Source organism: Ceratotherium simum, chromosome 20 (assembly GCF_057802395.1).
Source record: "Ceratotherium simum simum isolate JZ-2026a chromosome 20, ASM5780239v1, whole genome shotgun sequence".
In the NCBI taxonomy this organism is placed as follows: Eukaryota; Metazoa; Chordata; class Mammalia; order Perissodactyla; family Rhinocerotidae; genus Ceratotherium; species Ceratotherium simum.
In genome coordinates, this window is record NC_141919.1 from 29,552,274 (window position 1) to 29,570,844 (window position 18,571).

General features: G+C 38.2%; 1 protein-coding gene across 2 annotated transcripts in view; it reads right to left on the minus strand.

Moving 5' to 3' along the window:
• The window catches only part of PTPRD (protein tyrosine phosphatase receptor type D), a 498,410-nt gene that overhangs the window by 379,229 nt on the left and 100,610 nt on the right, over positions 1-18,571 (minus strand). Inside the window, exon 2 of one of the 2 annotated variants that reach the window (XM_087444573.1) lies at positions 12,380-12,546. In XM_087444573.1, the coding sequence (XP_087300699.1) occupies positions 12,380-12,443 (64 nt within the window). In that variant the 5' untranslated portion in view covers positions 12,444-12,546. Of the gene's footprint in view, positions 1-12,379; positions 12,547-18,571 lie in introns of those variants that run through there. The other variant, XM_087444574.1, reaches the window with a different exon arrangement.

The following is an 18,571-nucleotide window of genomic DNA, read 5'->3' on the forward strand; positions in this document are numbered from 1 at the left end:
CTGGTAGGTGCTTCGTTTGGATGACAATGATCACCATGTGTTTCAGTTATTTATTGCTGTGTTTCAAACCACCTCAAAACTTGCTTAGGTAAAGATTTCTTTGCACAGGATTCTGCCATGCAGGCTTCAGCTGGGTGGTTCTTCTCCTCGTCTCACTTGAGGTCTCTCTCATGGTTTGCAGTCATCTGAGGAGGCTGGCCTAAACCTGGAAAGCCACATGGCTTTGCTCACACATCTGGCTCTTCACCTGGGATGGCTACAATTCATGTGAGCTGTCTGGGCATTTCTTTCTCTCCATGGATTCCTCCAGCAGGGTAGCTGGGCATCTTTTTACGATGACTCAAGGCGCCACAGAGTGGAAGTGGAAGCTCCCAGACTTCAAAGGATTAGGCCCAGAACTGGTATAGCGTCACTTCTACAGCATTCTACTGGTTAAAGCACATCGAGGGAACTACCCAGATTCAAGGGGACTGGAATCTGACTCCATCTTGAGAGAATCTGTAAAACCCTTTGGCCATGATTTCCAACCCACCACATCATGACTAGGAGGATGGTGACATCATGATTACGGTGATAAAATTTTTAAGGCAGACCTTACTGCTGACAATTTAGAATCAAATTGGCAGATAAGAGCAACAAGGAAGCCTGATGAAGAATGAAAATCATTTTATAATACAACACGGGTTGCACAGAATGTAAAATTTTCCAAATTGATAGTATTTTCTTCTTTTTTAAGTTGAAACGGGACAGGAGCCTCTCTGAATGTCATGGAAGGCTTGTCTAATTGCTACACAGTGCATATACTGTGGATACGATAGAGTCTTTCCTCCATGATTCTGAATCCTCATTCTGACTGTCAGTGAAGTTCCTGGACGACCACCATGGAGATGGGCCTCCGGGGCCTGCTTCGCTGGTCGCATCAGTTGGGTCCTCTGTACGTGGTTTTGGCTCTTGTGCATTTTGAGTCCTTGTGCCTGCTCTGTTTTAACTGCTCTGCCTCCTCCTTGGACAAGGAGTCAAGAGAGCAGAGTTCTAGGTCCTTTGCCATGACTTACTCACCTTTTTGCTCTAGGCAGGTCATCTGCTCTGACTCGGTTTCTTTTATCTGAGAAGTGGTGATGATAAAAGGCATACTGTCAACTCCTAGAGTATTCAGGAACAAATTAGATTAAAGATATAATATGTTTAAATAGTTATACAAGGAAAGGTATTATCGTGATTATTACTGTGAGATAAAACTGCATTTTATTGCTAAAATAAAAGAAATATTAACAAAATTAAATTAATATACTATAAAAACCATAGTAAATGTAATAATGACAACGGGTAACATTTATTTAGTGCTGACTATGTGTGAGGCATAGTCCTAATCACCTTATGTTGGTTGGTATTTAATCTTCACAGCAACCCTACAATTACCACCCAATATTCCAGACTACAAAACTGAGACATGAAGAGATCAGACAACCTGCCTCTGGTTATATAGATATGAAACAGAACTGTGATTGATCTTTCCCAATTTGCACAGCTGATTTCAAGAACTTGTGAAAGGTCTACCATATTTCTGACAAAATTTTCCCCTTCCAAACCCTATAGAAGTTAGAAAGGCAGTATTTACCTCTCCTAACCTCTGCCCCAATATTCTGTTCCAGAGTTTATGGGCCATTAGTGGTTCTAAACCAGGGGTGATTTTGTCCCCTGGGGGATATTTAGCAAAGTCTGAAGACATTTTGGTTGTTACAACTGGAGGCTAGGATGCTACCGGATAGAAGCCAGGAATGTTGCTACACATCCTACTATACTCAGGGCAGCCCCACACAACAAAGAATTATCCAGCCTAAAATGTCATTAGTGCCAAGCTTGAGAGACCCTGGCTACACTGATGGCAAAAGCATAGCATGGAGAAGTTTCACTAAGAGTTCAGCACATAAGTTATCATACAAATCTATGCTATGCATGCTTTGTTTGTTTGTTTTGTTTTCTTTGTTGCTGTTCTAAGGTATATACTGCTTAATTCTTTATCTGAAAATCATCTCAATAGGTGAAAATGCTAGATAGTTGATTTCTGCATATGTCAGGCACTATAGTATATACAGCGGATGAAAATGGACCTTTACTGAATACCTGCCATGCATAAAGCATTTACATCGTTCTGCACAAAGGATCTCACTGAAACCTCACAGGAACCTGTGAGAGCCATGAGCATCCCCAAAGGGTCAGAAGAATTGAGAAAATTGCTCCAGGCAAGCAGAAGGGCCAGAATTCAAGCCAAATCTGGTTGCTAACAACAGTACCATTTTAGAGAAAACACATTTAAGTTACGCTTTAATAATTCTTATTTTTTTTTTATTACCTTACATCCCCATTGGACTTAAAACTAAGTCCACATATGTTAAATCACATACACCATAAAGTTTTTTTTTCCCCAAATGGAAGAGGTTTACCAGGAAAAGTTTTTTTAAAACACTTTCATCTCTAGAGGGAATACAACCTAAGAATCACTTGGGCATCCGAATGCTATAATCTTGACTAAATGGAAGCATAGAGAGAAAAGGCCTATTAAAGTTCCCTCTTCCCTGCAAGTCAATGTTGGCCATCACCCCTCCACACAGACACCAAATAGCCGTGCTCTTCATATGTACCCTCCTTGGTCCTCTCCAGGTATAGATATTGATGAAGGGAAATGTAGACATAATTACATGTTTCCAATGTAAAACTATCACCTACTTTAAAAGAAAAACAAAACTGGACAGAGATAGGGGCCAACCTGGTGGTGTAATGGTTAAGTTCGCGTGCTCCACTTCAGTGGCCTGGGGTTCAAGAGTTCGGATCCCGGGCGTGGACCTGCACACTGCTCATCAAGCCATGCTGTGGCAGCATCTCACGTACAAAATAGAGGAAGACTGGCAACAGATGTTAGCTCAGGGCCAATCTTCCTCACACACAAAAAAAAAATTGGTAAGAGATAAAGAGCTAAAAGCAGACATTTGAGCTTTTGTTAACTAAAGGCTTTAGTGGTCAAAACCTGTATTCGCTGGTACAAAGGAAATTTCAATTAAGCTGTTTAGACAATGAATTTATAACTTGATCAGGAGACTGAACCAACCCTTCAATGTATTATTTGCGAAAAGAAAAGAAAAACTACTGGAGTGTATTTAGTTCAATAGTTTTGTTATATTTTGTGTACATTTAGCTCACACTAATGTACGCTTTTTTTTAAACTGAAGGTATAAGTACTTAATGTACTTTAATGTCACATTTAATAACTTTAGTATAAAATGACTATCACAACACTATGCTGTGATTTTGAAAAACCCATCACATATTATAGAGTGAATTTAAAACTTTTGTCAGAGAACAAAACTAAAGTGAAATATCTTTTATAGTAAGGTATTGAACTTCATTCACAATTTTAACATGATTCTGGAATCCATATTTTTTTTTACAGATATTAACATAAAGATAAGTTTAAATAAAACTACCTGACCTTGACAACCGAAAAGGGAAATTATAAGAATGAGTAGTGATATATTTTTGGAAAAAAAATATAATGGCATACTAAAAATAAAGGATTGGTTGCCCCTTATTAGCTTGGTCTTTTCTTTCATTCCAAATTATAATACTCTCTTGGTGGTTCAAGTTTTAGGAGAATGTTTCTCCACAAAAGTCAACTAAAATTATTTTTTAAGTGTCAAGGCAGTCTGGCCTCAATAACCTCCACCACTCTGGTCCCCATCTTCTCCATAACTTCCAACTAGCCTCTTGACAGATCTCAAGGCCACTCTGGCCTGGCTCCAAGGCATTTCTCCACCATGCAGCCACATTGATGTTTTTAAAATGCAAATCTCTTCCTGCCACTCCACTAGCTGTTCTTAGAATAAAAACCAAGATCTCAAACAAGTTCCATGAAGCTTGCATTAGATAGTCTTTGCCCACTTGTCTACCCTTATTTAAATTCTCTCTCCTTCTCACTGTCCACGATGCAGTCACATCCATTCTCTCAGTTCCCAGAATACACTAAGTTATCTCTGTCTCAGGGTATACGAGCATGTTCTTTCTTGGACCTTAACAGTTCTTTCAGGTGTAGTTTAGTTAACTTTTATTCATCTATTAGATGTTAGCCAAAAAATCATTCCTTCAGAGCTACGCATGTGATTAAATTTAATATAACTATACACCTTTAAAAAAAATGAGTTGAACTAATTTGAAAAAAATATATGCATCTCTATGTTCATTGCAGCATTATTCACAATAGCCAAGACTGGGAAGCAACCTAACTGCTCACCAACAGATGAATGGATAAAAATACATATATACATACACACAATGGAATACTACTCAGCCATAAAAAGATGAAATCTTACTATTTGCAATAACATGTATAGAACTTGTGAGTATTACACTAAGCGAAATAAGTCAGACAAAGATAGACAATTACTGTATGATTTCATTCACAAGTGGAAGATAAACAAACAAACACACAGAAATAAAGAATAGATTGGTGGTTACCAGAGGGGAATACGGATGGGGAGGGCGAAAGGGGTAAAGGGGCACATGTGCGTGGTGACGGATGACAATTAGACTTTTGGTAATGATCATGATGTAGTCTATACAGAAGTTGAAATACAATATAAAGATGTACATTTGAAATTTATATAATGTTACAAACCAATGTTACCTCAATTAAAAAAAATGAGTTGATGTAAAAACTGGTAAAATCTGTAGTTTATAGTATCATGCCAATGTTGATTTGCTGATTTTGATAATGCAATATCACTATGTAATATACTATAAATGGAGAAAGCTGACTGGAGGTTACATGGGAAATTCCTGTAGAGTTTTTTAACTTAAGTCTAAAATTATTTCAAAATAAAAAATAAATTATTCCTTCAGGAAAGCTTTTTATTACGCTTCTGAAGAGATGAGACACTTAGTTCCCTCTTTTCCTCCCTTATAACACTTATCATAGTTAGAAAGTATAAAATTTTGAGATTAATGTTAAATATTTGTCTATTTCACTAGAGGTTAAGCCCTTTAAGGGCAGGGATTATCTCTCTTTATCTCGCCACTGTATCCCCAGTAGTTAACTCAATGCTTGGCAAAGGAAATGTGTCCAATAAACATATATTAGAGGGACTTCTAAATACTTAAATGAGCCTATCAGTCAACGCCCTTTGGAAGCATAAATGTATATAGATACATATTCACATTTTTAAAAGATATTGCTCAAATTATGAAGTTAAAATTATGAAGATAGTAAATGTCCACAGAGATCTAAACATAGATGCTTCTAATTTGGAAGTGACACAAGCTAATGAGAAAAAAGCATAATAGCAACTAACTTTCAGTGGTTATTTAATCCTATTATTCAAAATGCTTTGTAAGCAGTTCTTTATTTATTCCTTATGATGAACATATCAAGCACATGCTGTTTTCAATCTTCATTTTACAGGTGAGAGGCACATAGAGAATTATGACTTGCCCATGGTCAGAGCACCTATACAGCAGGGGCAGGATTTGAACACCAGTACTCCAGATTCCAAGTCCATATTCTTAAGCACTACTTCATGCCCGGAGATAAAGTCTGAGAACGCTGTTTGAGAAAGTTCTGAGAAGTGAGCTGCGAACTCTGAAGGTAGACTACAAGCTGGTATGCGACCATACTTCATTAAATCTTTATATCTCCACCATTTTGCACAAAGCATTTTACGTAGCAGGTGTGCACACATGCACACATGGAGACACACACACACATATACACACACTAGTTTGGTGAATGAATAAATGAAGCTAAAGCAAACTGAGGAAAAAAGAAAAGACAAAATTATAGGTAAAAGAATTGGTTTCCACCCAATCACCAGTACTTTTCTCTTTGATTCTTTACTTCAAGATGGACGCTAGTTGAGGGTGTTCTGAATTAACCACAGCGGGACAACATGGGCAGGAGAGTGGGACTCCAAAACATATCAAGTTTATTTGAAATAGTAGCTAAGTGAGGAAAATTAAAGAAACTAAGAATGTGAAGGGAAAAAATGAGGAAATCATAGAACAGATTAATCATATACCACCAGGCTATTAGCAATTACAAATAGTAATTCACAAACATTTTAGACATTGTTCCATCCTTCGAGCTTAGAGCTTCATCAAAGAAATTAGAGATAACAAATATGTCATACTTAGGATTAAACAAAAAGGAAGCCCCTCTACACTCAACAAAATGCTTTGAAGTGTACACATTTGTTGATTTTGTGACATATTCTTAACCTTACTAGGTAGGTAGAGCTCTGCTGGGAGCAATTAATTCAGAAAGCTACAGAAAACTCTGCAATGGGGGAAAGGATCAGTGACACTGCTGGAATATTCTTCTTGAGGCAGACAGCTGGATGTCACTAATTTAGCTCCTTTAAAGTGAGGGGAAGAAGGAGGAGGGAGGAGCAAAGTTTTCATTGTGCCACACCTCTGTTAATTCAGAGAAAAGGAAAATGAGGAAGGCATTGATAAGCAAGGTAATTGATCTCGCTTTCTCCCTACTCTCCTTAATGAGCATGTCTATTCTAACTGGTCTGAAGAAACCAGTACACTTTCCTTTCAGGTTGCATATAGCAAGGGTATTCTACCAAAGATCTAGGCTAAGTAGAAATTTATATACTTATTTTTTTGTTGTTTTTTTTTTGCTGAGGAAGATTTGCCCTGAACTAACATCGTTGCCAATCTTCCTCATTTTCTTTCTTTCTTTTTTTTTTTTTTTGTATGTGAGCCATTGCCACAGCATGGCCACTGACAGACAAGTGGTGTAAGTCCACGCCTGGGGACCAAACCCAGGTTGCCAAAGTGCAGCATGCCAAACTTAACCACTAGGCCACAGGGGCTGGCCCTATATTTTCTTTTTTAAATAGCTTTCTTGAGATATAATTCACGTACTATACAGTTCATCTACTTAAAGTATAAAATTCAAAGACATTTAATATGTTTATACTCAGTTGATACCACCATTTCAATCTATTTTAGAACATTTTCATCATCCCAAGCAATTTACCTTTTAAAAGCTGGTTAAATGGTTTGTGATATAAATAAATACTCAAACACTCATAATATAAAATAAAAACAAAAAGACATTTTTAATGAGATATGAATGTTCTCATTGTGAAATGGCCCTGTCTGCTTGGAGGTATGCACTTTGATGACATAAGAAAGACATCCTTCCCATTCTTAACTTCATTTTGGAAAGTCTAACTATTTGACTTAGGCTACTACTCAGAATTGATTCCTGCAAAATGCAAAAGAAATCATGGGCCCTGCCCTTCAATCCAATCATTTTTCTTACAGAATAATTTCTGGCCATATCAAAAGCCACTTACTCTCTTCCTTACCATGCTTACCTCCACCTCCGGCTTTCTGGACCACCAGCCCATGTATTACTGTATTTGCTTATGGTAAATATTTATAGCTCCTCCCTCTGAGCAGCTCAAGAAATGCATTACAAGAAGCAACGGAAGAGAAAGATGGGAACACTTTCCATTATCCATTAGATCTAAGCCAAATTAATTTTAAATTGGTAATTCTAAGACGGAAGCTTTTTTTTTAAGCTTGAGTAAAGCAGATAAGCTTCTTATTTTCCCCTTTTGATCTTCAGTTTAATTCCTGGGACAAGAGTTCATCAGAATCTCCTATGTATAGGACTGTATAGAGAAGCAAGCTGGGGACTTCAACATGCTGCAAAAACACTTAGTTTATCAATAACCCAAATTTTGTTAACCTATAGGTCAAATAAAAGAATTTTGGCATAGTACCTAAGACAAGTGCTCAATAAAAACGTTGGCTGAATGTTTTTGAATAATGATATACTGACAGATAATCTTTATTAAAAACCTACCATGAGTCATTTGCTGATATGTGTTTTATATTAACTCATTTAATCATCACAAAACCCAAGAGTAAGTCCTATACTACACCATCATCATCATTACCATCATCCATATCCTAAAGATAGGGAAACTGAGGCAAAAAGCATGATGTATCATGCTCCAGATTACAAACGGACAGCCACAATTTAAAACTAGGCTCTGGCTTCAGAGCTCACTTTCTTAACCATTACTTTCTTCTGCCCATCAGAAAATATGTAAGGACAAAATGGTTATCTTTTGGGATAGATGTCAGTCTATTCTCTAATGCCAAAGAAGTAAAGAAGTTCCATTGGCTATAGTCATATAACACCAAAGAGGAAAAAAACATAATTTCTTTCATATAGGACAGAAATGCAGTAGACCCCCTTATCCATGGAAGTTCCAAGACCCCCAGTGGATGCCTAAAATTGCGGATAGTACCGAACCCTATATTTACTGTTTTTTTCTATACATACATACCTATGATAAAGTTTAATTTATAAATTATGCACAGCAAGAAATTAAAAACAATAACTAATAACAAAATAGAGCCATTATAACAATATATTGTAATAAAATTTATGTTAACGTGGTCTCTCTATCAAAATATCTGATTGTATTGTATTGACCCATCTTCCCATGACGATGTGAGATGATACAATGCCTACGTGATGAGATGAAGTGAGTGTGATGTAGCGGTTAGGCTAGTATTGACCTTCTGACAATATATCAGAAGGAAGATCATCAGGCCATGATGGTGTCAATGGTTGGATGTCAGGAGCAGACGACGTCAATGGTTGGGGATCCAAAAAAGGGATGATTCATGTCCCTGTGGGACGAAGCGGGTCAGTGTGAGACTTCAACACCCTACTCAGAACAGCATGCAAATTAAAACTTATGAATTGTTTATTTCTGGAATTTTCCATTTAACATTTTCAAACCATGGTTGATCACGGGTAACTGAAACCACGGAAAGCAAAACCACGGATAAGGGGGGGCCCTACTGTAGTGAGTACAGGAGCTATAGGAAGATTCCTTAACAATAAGGAAGGAAAGTGAGGGAATGTTCACCATCTGAGATCAAAAAATGGCAAAAAAGCAACATAAAATGGATGAACTAAACCATCTGAGGAATTAAACTACCAAGAGTTGTGTTTCTAAAGAAGATCTGGTAAACATTCAGGTCCAATTATAGTGGTCAAGTGTAAACTCAGCTCTAGAATGTACCAGGAAGCTGAAAGCGATGTCATTAAAGTGAAACTGGTTTGATGAAAGCAAGTGCTAATAGCAGGTTCTTGGCCTGCATCTAGTTAAAAAACAAAAACAATAAATGACAGGTAAACAGCCAGCTAAAACTACATAAAATTACCAGAAACTCAGCCAAAAGAAAAATATTCATCCCAAGTTTACACAAATATAATCTAAATTCGTCTTGAATTTGCATGCATGTTATCACAGAATTGACCTCAATCAGACCACTACAGAAAACTGGTTGGCTGGGCATGAGGAAGAGCTACTTCTAGTGCTCAAACAGAAGTCACACTTGACTCTTCCCTGAGACCACTTTTTCCATGTGTACATGCATTCAAGAAACAACAAGCAAAATCTTCTCAAGTATTCAAGACATGGGAATGAAAAGAAATAAGATGCATGCACACATCTAGCCTTTTAAAATAATAGTGGGGATCTGTAGGGCATTTTAAATTGGCAACGGCAAAGACTATAATTTTCTGCTAAAGGGATATTATCAACCTGGGTTTGAACCAAGGCTCACAACAGCTCTCCTACTTAATGCAAGATCACACCCAGCACTTTGCTGTGACATTCCACACAGCAGATTATAATCCCGATTCCTCAGCTCTTCGGAGTTAATCATTTCAAAAGGCAGTGAGGTGAACACATTAAATTAACATGGTCAACTAGAGCGGCTTCTTTCCATTCCCCACCCCTGTATAGTCCTCTTCTTCACAAGAGAAAAAAAAATTTTTTTTTAATTATTCCATAGTTCACAAACGCTTCTGACAAGCTACATTAAATTGTAAAATATAACTCCTGATCCCTGGTATAAATACAAAACACAGGTAAAAGGAAAAACAAATATGGCTAGACATACTAATGAAAGCATAAGGAAACAAACCAGTGATCCAGGTAGCAGAGGCCTGAGAAATATTATCTTTATGTGATGGTGAGGAAATCAAATTTTTCTTCAGTGCCACTATGTCTTGATTTTTCAGCATTATAAGAGAAGGTAATGACACAGTTTAGTGGGTTCCATCTTGATCCTATTTTATCATTTGTTCTTTAAACATTCTTAGTGACTAAAATCGTATTTCCAGCTCTACCATGTGCTTTCATGTACCACAAATATCCTCCAGGAGATTACTAGGGGATGTTCTTTCTTCTTTTAAAATGTACCTAAAAAAAATATAGCTATTTTTCTTCTTTCACCAGGAATGCTCAGGTTGCACGTGCTATTCAACAATGCCAAATGAATCTGGTAAAGGGAAATATACTACATCAAGGCTGAGTGGACAAAGGCTAAAACAAAATTAATTTGGCAAAGAATAAGCCTGTCTCTTCTTTTTAGCTGCGATGGGAAGAGTGAGAGAGAATGGATTCTTTCCCAGGTTACATCTTGAGGTTGAAAGCTTGTATCATATAAATATATAAATAGTAAATATCTTAATTTAACTGAAAGTTGCTCACTCAGCCTTTTGTAACTTTTCTTTTTGAGACTCTACTGGATAGGCAGAATGATGGAGGAGAAGCAAAGGGAGAGGGAGAAGGGAAGTAGCAGGAGGAAGAGAAGGAGTAGGGATGAGCATCTGTTGTATAGAGTATAGATTGTTTTTCAAACATAATTTTAAAAGTACTTGTTCCTAAACTCTTGACATCTGTCTGCCACTTTCCACCAGAGAATTAAGCAAACACATAGCTGCTCAGGAGAACATTTTTATTTATCTGGAAGGAAAACTTCATGGATATATAATTATGTCTAGCAACTTAAAGAAAATCTCTAACTGTGATCTAATACTAAAGTGGATTCTCAGGGTCTTAACATGTTTTTGCCAAAAATTAACAATTGTAAAATAACTTACTTTTTCACTCTAGCCAAAACAGAAAAATAAAGCCATACACCTGATTTCTTTAATAAACTAAATTTAGATTTCATCTTTAAAATAGATTTTGACATAAACGGCTTTAAAATAACACAAGTATCTTTCATTTGGGTCTTTTCTCAGTTAATTATTTGCTGGCGTTGTCCTAGACATTCCTTGGCTTCACCTTAAACCAACACTCCCAAGTGCTAATTAGGAGACAATATACATTATTAACCAGAGAATGTTGTGCTTAAAACCTGTGTGTTCCATATGTATCCTATTACTAACATTATTCCTCTCAATCCTGGAAAGCTCTCTTTAGAAAATAGAGCCCCTATTTAAACAAAGAAATTGGCTGCCATTGAGGAAATTCTTGTCAAAATGCAATTAATAGGTAGGGGCCAACATGACACAGGATCTTTGTCTTTGAAACACCTTTAACATGAATCAAATTTAATCTCACTGAAATAGTCAGTGGAGAGAAAAGTTAATGACTGCAGATGTTATACACTTTAATAGTGCCAGGGGACTCCCACAGAGAATGGCCAAATCTCATTTGAGCTAAGCCAGTACCGGGGAAACAGACATGCCGGTGAGTACAAGCCAGAGACATGCCTTTTTCCAGTACTCTCTCTTCCAAAAGGCCACAGGCCAGATGGGAAAAGAAACATATGTAAACAAGGTAGACCTAATGATTTCCTAATTATGAAGGAGATATGGTCTCTTCGTTAATTGGCACAAGCTAATAGACCACAATCTCAGTTTTATAAATTGAGTCCAATAATCCAAACTTTGGTGTCTATATTCCACAAAATTCTCCTCACACTTCCATACCCTTCATCCAGCCACAAAGTTGTCAGTTCTGCTTGATTTGTTTGAATACTGTACTCGACGACAGCTGTCGGAAACAGTACATTAGAACAGCTGCTCTGACAGCTACAAGGGGCTTGGAAGTTTAATTGGGCTCAGTGTGACATTGTGCATTTTTCTAAACATAGAAATATCCACAAAACTCAAGAAATTTCTAATGAGTCTGAGCAATGTTTACTTACTGGCAACACCAACTGGTTAACCCCAGTCTGAGTTTATATCATTGGTCTTATAATATCTTTGCCACCAGGCTGGTAAGAGTATCAAAAAAAAAAAAGAGAGACAGACAAAACAGTAGGAGCAGTGAGATGCACAAGAAAAGGGGCATTAAGAGAGAGAGGAAATGGTAAGGAAGTCCCATCAATAATCTCTTTCAAAGGCTGGCTGGTAGCCAAGGAGGATCACACAGTGTCTCAGGATTTACATCCAAAGGAAACGTATTCAGAGGCCCTGAGCCTGGTGCCAACTGCAAACAAAACCACTCATTATGGTCACAGCCCCATAGAGCAGGGGAGAATGGCTTACTCTCAGCATCCGCGCGAAGGAAGAAAGCGAGGAACAGCAGCAGCGGTCTGGCTACGTGCACCATCCTGCAGCTTGGCAGCAGCGTGTGCTGGCAGCTTGGAATCACTGCCTCTGAAGCCGCAGCGAGTCTGTCCGATCTGAAATTTCAGCTGGAACACTTTCAGAGCCTGTAAGGGGAGAGGAAGGGAAAAGAAAGGGAAGAAAACACAAAGACGCTTAGATGTCTCACTCTTTTCCCCTTGTTCCATCACAACCAGCACGAGAGACACAATCCATTGTGAACACACAATCAATTGTAACCGTGATGCCTCTATATTAGGTATTAGCAAGCAAATAACTTGGTTTGTAAAATGTGGCACCCTAGCACATCTTGTTCGCATTTTCAGGCCATCCTAAAGCCAGCTACCTTGAATTTCACTCTCTGCTTATGTCACCTTTTGGGCAATGCTCTCTGAGAAGAAACTGTCACTTCTTATGAAACATTACATGAAATACAGTGATGGAAGAAAGCACACCAATGCTATAAGAAAGATTTAGCAGAAGCTCCACCAGGCAGGATAAAAGTCTGTTATTGACAGAATAATGGAAGCTGCTTTCTTGGCACCAGGTAAAATGACAGGGCTAATTCAACTTCTCCAGCTAAATAATAGAGGTTAGAATTTTTTACACTAGCACATTTGGCTTCTTCCCTGAAGACACATCAATGTTCAAGTCTAGTTTGGCTTCAATAAGTCAAAACAATAGTTAGCATGAGCCTCTTTGATTTAACAGGATTTTTATATGTCTCCTGGGCAATGGCTTAGTTTTCTCAGTCTTTTATGTAAAATCAATAAGCCACAAACTATCTTTAGAGAGCCTACTGCGTGCGAGACATCAGAAATGCCACTTAGCACAAAGTGTCACGAGGTACAAAAATGAGTCAGATTACAGCCTCTGTGACTTTCCAGTTTCATAGGGAAAATAAAACAGATATGTCAGATGACTAGTACAAGTGAATAAGTGATTAGTGCCAGGAAGGAAAACCAAATAATGCCATAAAAGATAGGATCAGGAATGTCATCATGGAAAAGGCGGTGTCTCAAACTGGTCCATGGAGTACAGGCAGGATTTTACCAAGAAGAGGGAAAGGCATTCCAGGAATTCTATGCAAAGCCAGGGCAGTGGCAAAGGAACTTTGGAAAAGGTGAGTTGCCTGGTTGGCCTGGAGCAGGGCTGCCCAAATGTCTATAGGAATCAGAAGCACCTGGAAGGCTTGCTAAAACAGATAGCGGGGCACCACCCCCAGAGTTTGTAGTTTAGTAGGTCTGCGGTGGAGTCCAAGAATTTGCATGTCTAACAAGTTTTTGGATGATGCTGATGCAGCTGGTCTAGAGACCACACGGAGACCACTGGTTTGGTGTGATGGCTCCATTAGGAAACCAAAATAAGATAAGGCCAAAGAAAATGGTTCAGGCTTTAAAAAAAATAGGTCATGGAAAGCCATGCATGTCAGTCTAAGTCAACTAGCCTTTATTGAGCAAACCACAAAGAGAGCTGTTTAATGTTTTGGAGCAGAGGAACAACATGGAACTAAGCTTTGGGAAGATCAACTGACAGCTAAATATGAGATGATTTAGAGAATGCTATTAGGCCATAGCAGGAATCCCAGGTGAAAAGTAACACAGACCGTAAGACTGATGGTGGTCCTGGTGGGAATGGAAAAGAAGGGAAGCGATGACTGGCTCCAAGCAATAATTTGAAGTATGACTCTTCAGGTGATAAATAATTGTTCCTATAGAGCCTTCAATAAATCTATCACAGCATCTTATAGAGTAGGCCCTTGAGAGAGAGAGAGAGTATTGATTGCTATCACTTCCGCTATCATTGTGAGAACTTGAGCATGACAATCAGAATTCTTTCACAAAATGAAACAGTATACCTTTAAGTTTCATATATTGGCATATTTGAAACACATACAAAATTCTTGACAGGAAATACTAGAGATATCTGCAAATAACCTAATCCACTAAAATAACTTGTACTTTAAAAAGTATTGTAATGCAGATACTATAGTGTGTCTTTTCTGAAACTGAGCTGGAGCATGAGAATAAAAATTTTAAAAAGATAATATCTTTTTCATTACTATGCATGAGTGGTTTGAATGCAGGAAAGATAAAACTAAAAGGAAGGGGGAACTCATTCTAATTACCATTCCACTAGATAGCCTTTTTTTTCCCCTTTTTAACAGATTTATGGGTGACATGAAGAAGCAGGTTGTGTACATTGAAATGCATCTACTTGAAACCAAAAGCTAGCCAGCTGCTCCAAATCAGCTATTGTTATCAATCTCTTCTGGAAAACAACTTATCAAGCAGTTCATAGCTATGAAATGTTAAAATTCTCAAAACTTCATAGGAAAAGTGTTACAGGAATCAGCTCTGCCCCTCTCTCCCTCTCACCGTTCCCATCCTCATGCCAGCATTTCAAATGACAGCAAAGTCCAGGAGACATCAGTCCTGTTGGACTCAATTGGTGTCTGTGCAAGCGTATCAGAGCCAACTGCTGCATAATGACTCGGTGTGATCACAGAGATGGAGATGTATGAAATGCCCTCTCAGGGAAGAGGTGATTTGCCTTTTTCCCCTACTTGACTGAAGTAGCATAAGAAGACCAAATTCTTCCAAATGAACCTACAAACATTACCCCTGGACTTGGAACAGTGATGAGGATCTAGAGATGAACACAGATACAAACATACATATTTATACTTAAATGGCCTATGCCCTTGGCCAAGATATGACAAAAGGATATCAGAGGTGTGAAGATAAAACCTATTCTTGATGTTCATTCCAGCCAATCTCCACTTTGTACCTTGTTTATTACATAGAAACATTGCCAAAAGGGAAATCCTGGCTTGCATATCAGTAAGGTGGAATTTAAATTTTAGAAAAATGGGAAATGGATTTTTAAGGAAACATTAACAGTGAAAATAATGAAGATGAGTGAATATTACAAGTAGTTTCCATTAGCCTAGAGAAAGGGTTGCCAAGCACTCTGCAATGAAATGAGCAAGAAACGGGATTCGGAGATATTAAATGTACCAGGATTTAGCTTACATCACAGATTATTCTGCATTTGTCCAATAGCCCTCAGCAGAGGCTAACTCTTTGATTTTTATATGCCTTGCCCTTCGTATCTTGCATTAACTGGGACATACAGATAAGACTGAACCATCTAGATTAGTTTAAAATCAAATAAATTTTAAAACTCTCTAGTCTCTTACTGCTCACAGCACAAAAATCTAAGAAACAGTAATGTTGTTGATTTCCAATTAGCTGAAAATCTACTTTTGTATTTATGTACATGTGTGGTTAGGGAAGCTAACAGTTCAGAGGGCCAGTGTATGCAATATAATTTGAAATGGAACAACAAAAAGTACACATGCCTAAAAGTCTTCACAAATCACTGGTTCCAGTGACCGTGTACACTGACACCTACCCAACTCTTTCTCTTCAATTTAACATTGTAACCCATTTCTGCAGTAAGTACCCATATTCAAACTAATATGAATGCTGAAGGATTGTTTTTAGCTTTCTGTATTGTCGGTATATGTTTCTGTAGATTGTGTTAAAATAAGAGGAAAAAAGGCAAAATGGAGCTTTTCGTCTTTTAAAAATATTCTAGGAGTCCTTGAGAGAAATGAGTGGTTGCAGGTTTTACCTAGGAAATGCACAAAAAGAGTGTGGAACATCTTGTCATACCAGCAAGCAAGGAAGCTTTCAGGAACCACTAGATTTTATTCAAAAAAGAGCCAAGGTGATGAGGCTCCCATCAGCCAAATGTAGAAAATCAAAGTGGCAAAAAGAATAACAACTGCAAGGAACTGAAGCACATCATATTAAAATCCATGAGTTCATAATTTTAAAAATAATTTTTAAAAATTACACTGGTCTCTCTAGGAGGAGGAAGTTAAAGAATCAAATAATTATTCTGAAAAGAGGGAGAGAAAGGGAAAATATTACGCATTAAAAAAAAGAAATCTCCATAAGAACTTAAAAAAAAAATTACCAGGCCAGCCCCAGTGGCCTAGTGGTTAAGTTCAGCGCACTCCGCTTTGGTGGCCTGGGTTTGGTTCCGAGGCACGGACCTACACCACTGGTCAGTGGCCATGTTGTGGCGGCAACCCACATACAAAATAGAGGAAGCCTGGCACAGATGTTAGCTCAGGGCTAATCTTCCTCAAGCAAAAAAAAAAAAAAAGGGCCGGCTCCGTGGCTTAGCGGTTAAGTGCGCGCGCTCTGATGCTGGCGGCCCGGGTTCGGATCCCGGGCGCGCCCCGAGGCACCACTTCTCCGTCCAACGTGAGGCCGAGTCCCACATACAGCAACTAGAAGGATGTGAACCTATGACATACAACTATCTACTGGGGCTTTGGGGGGAAAAACTGAATAAATAAAATCTTTAAAAAAAAAAAAAAAAAAATTACTTGTGGTCACTAGAAAACTGGATATCATTGTTTATCTCTAAACACTTTGCTTTTTTCTGTCTTATCACAACCCCATACTCTCAATTCTAGACATCTTAGAAGCAATAATATCATAATGTTATTTAGCCTGAGCATATATCCATTAAGTTGGAGGGATGGTGTGGTCAAGGGAAAGTCCAAAAATGCTGTGACTTCTTTCTATCAACCTCTCAAACCAATCAGGCCTCTATAAACTGACTGGAACAGATTTCCAGTCATTTAAGAGAAATGACCGTTTGTACACAAGATGTGCTACCGGGAAACTTCAATTTGTAAAACACACAAAGCAGGTTGCTGTGGTTGAAGCTAGAAGGCACAGAGGGGCCTGGAGTTTATAGCAAGCTTGGTGGAGACTCCGGAGGGCACCCCATGAATTCCCTGCGTCCTCAGCACAGTTACAACACAAGGACACAACAAGAGAAAAGAAAACAAAAATAAACTTTCAACATTTCACTTATTCGTGAGGATTTTCCAAGAGAAGATAGCCCCCTAAATATTTTATCATGGTCTGGTACAAGTATTCTCCAGAGCTCTTCGATAAAACATTCTACAGGATAGAAGTGTTCTTTATCTGCACTAATAATTGACCACTTTAAACATAGCTAGTGCAAAAGGGAAGTAAGCATTTTACTGCATTTAAATATAATTTAAGTTTAAATAGCCACATGCGGCTAGTGGCTGCCCTTTTGGACAACACAGTCTATAGCTACATGTTTCAATAGCAATGAACAGCAAGGCTATTAACAAGGTCTAGGTTTTGCAGGTTGTAGATTGAAACAATGAAGTGGGAATCCTGAGTCCTTGGCTTCCTAACAATTAGACTCTAAAGATTCAGTGTTGGGGCTGGCCCCGTGGCTTAGCAGTTAAGTGTGTGTGCTCTGCTGCTGACGGCCTGGGTTCAGATCCTGGGCGCGCACCGACGCACCGCTTGTCCGGCCATGCTGAGGCTGCGTCCCACATACAGCAACTAGAAGGATGTGCAACTATGACATACAACTATCTACTGGGGCTTTGGGGGAAAAAAAATGAGGAGGATTGGCAATAGATGTTAGCTCAGAGCCTGTCTTCCTCAGCAAAAAGAGGAGGATTAGCACAGATGTTAGCTCAGGGCTGATTTTCCTCACAAAAAAAAAAAAAGATTCACAGTGTTATGTGAGGAAATCCACTTAACCTTTGGGTTACTCACTTCCTCATCCCTGTCCCTTACCCTGTCAAAAAAAATTGTTTCATTTTTTTAAATATTTCATTGAATGTAAATGGAGGATCAATTAAATGGTCAGGTGTATAACTGGAAAATGTCCAAATAGAAATATCGTTATTAAAAGGAAAAATTGGTGTTTCATATCATAGCTAGAAGAGTTATTTTTCTCACTACTAAAAGTCTCTGTTTGGGATATAATAAAAATGGGAACTTCTGACAGAAAAGACACACCAAATTCCATAGATGGAAAAGACAAGCATACCTCTACACATCCATGTGAAATAATCTGTATAGCTTTTATGAAATCGCCACATTCAATTAGTTAATATCAGTGAGGAATATGGGAAACACATTCTTTTTTTTTTTTTTTTTGGTGAAGAAGATAAGCCCTGAGCTAACATCTGTGCCAATCTTCCTCTATTTTGTGTATGGGACGCCACCATAGCATGGCTTGACAACAGGTGTGTAGGTCCACACCAGGATCCGA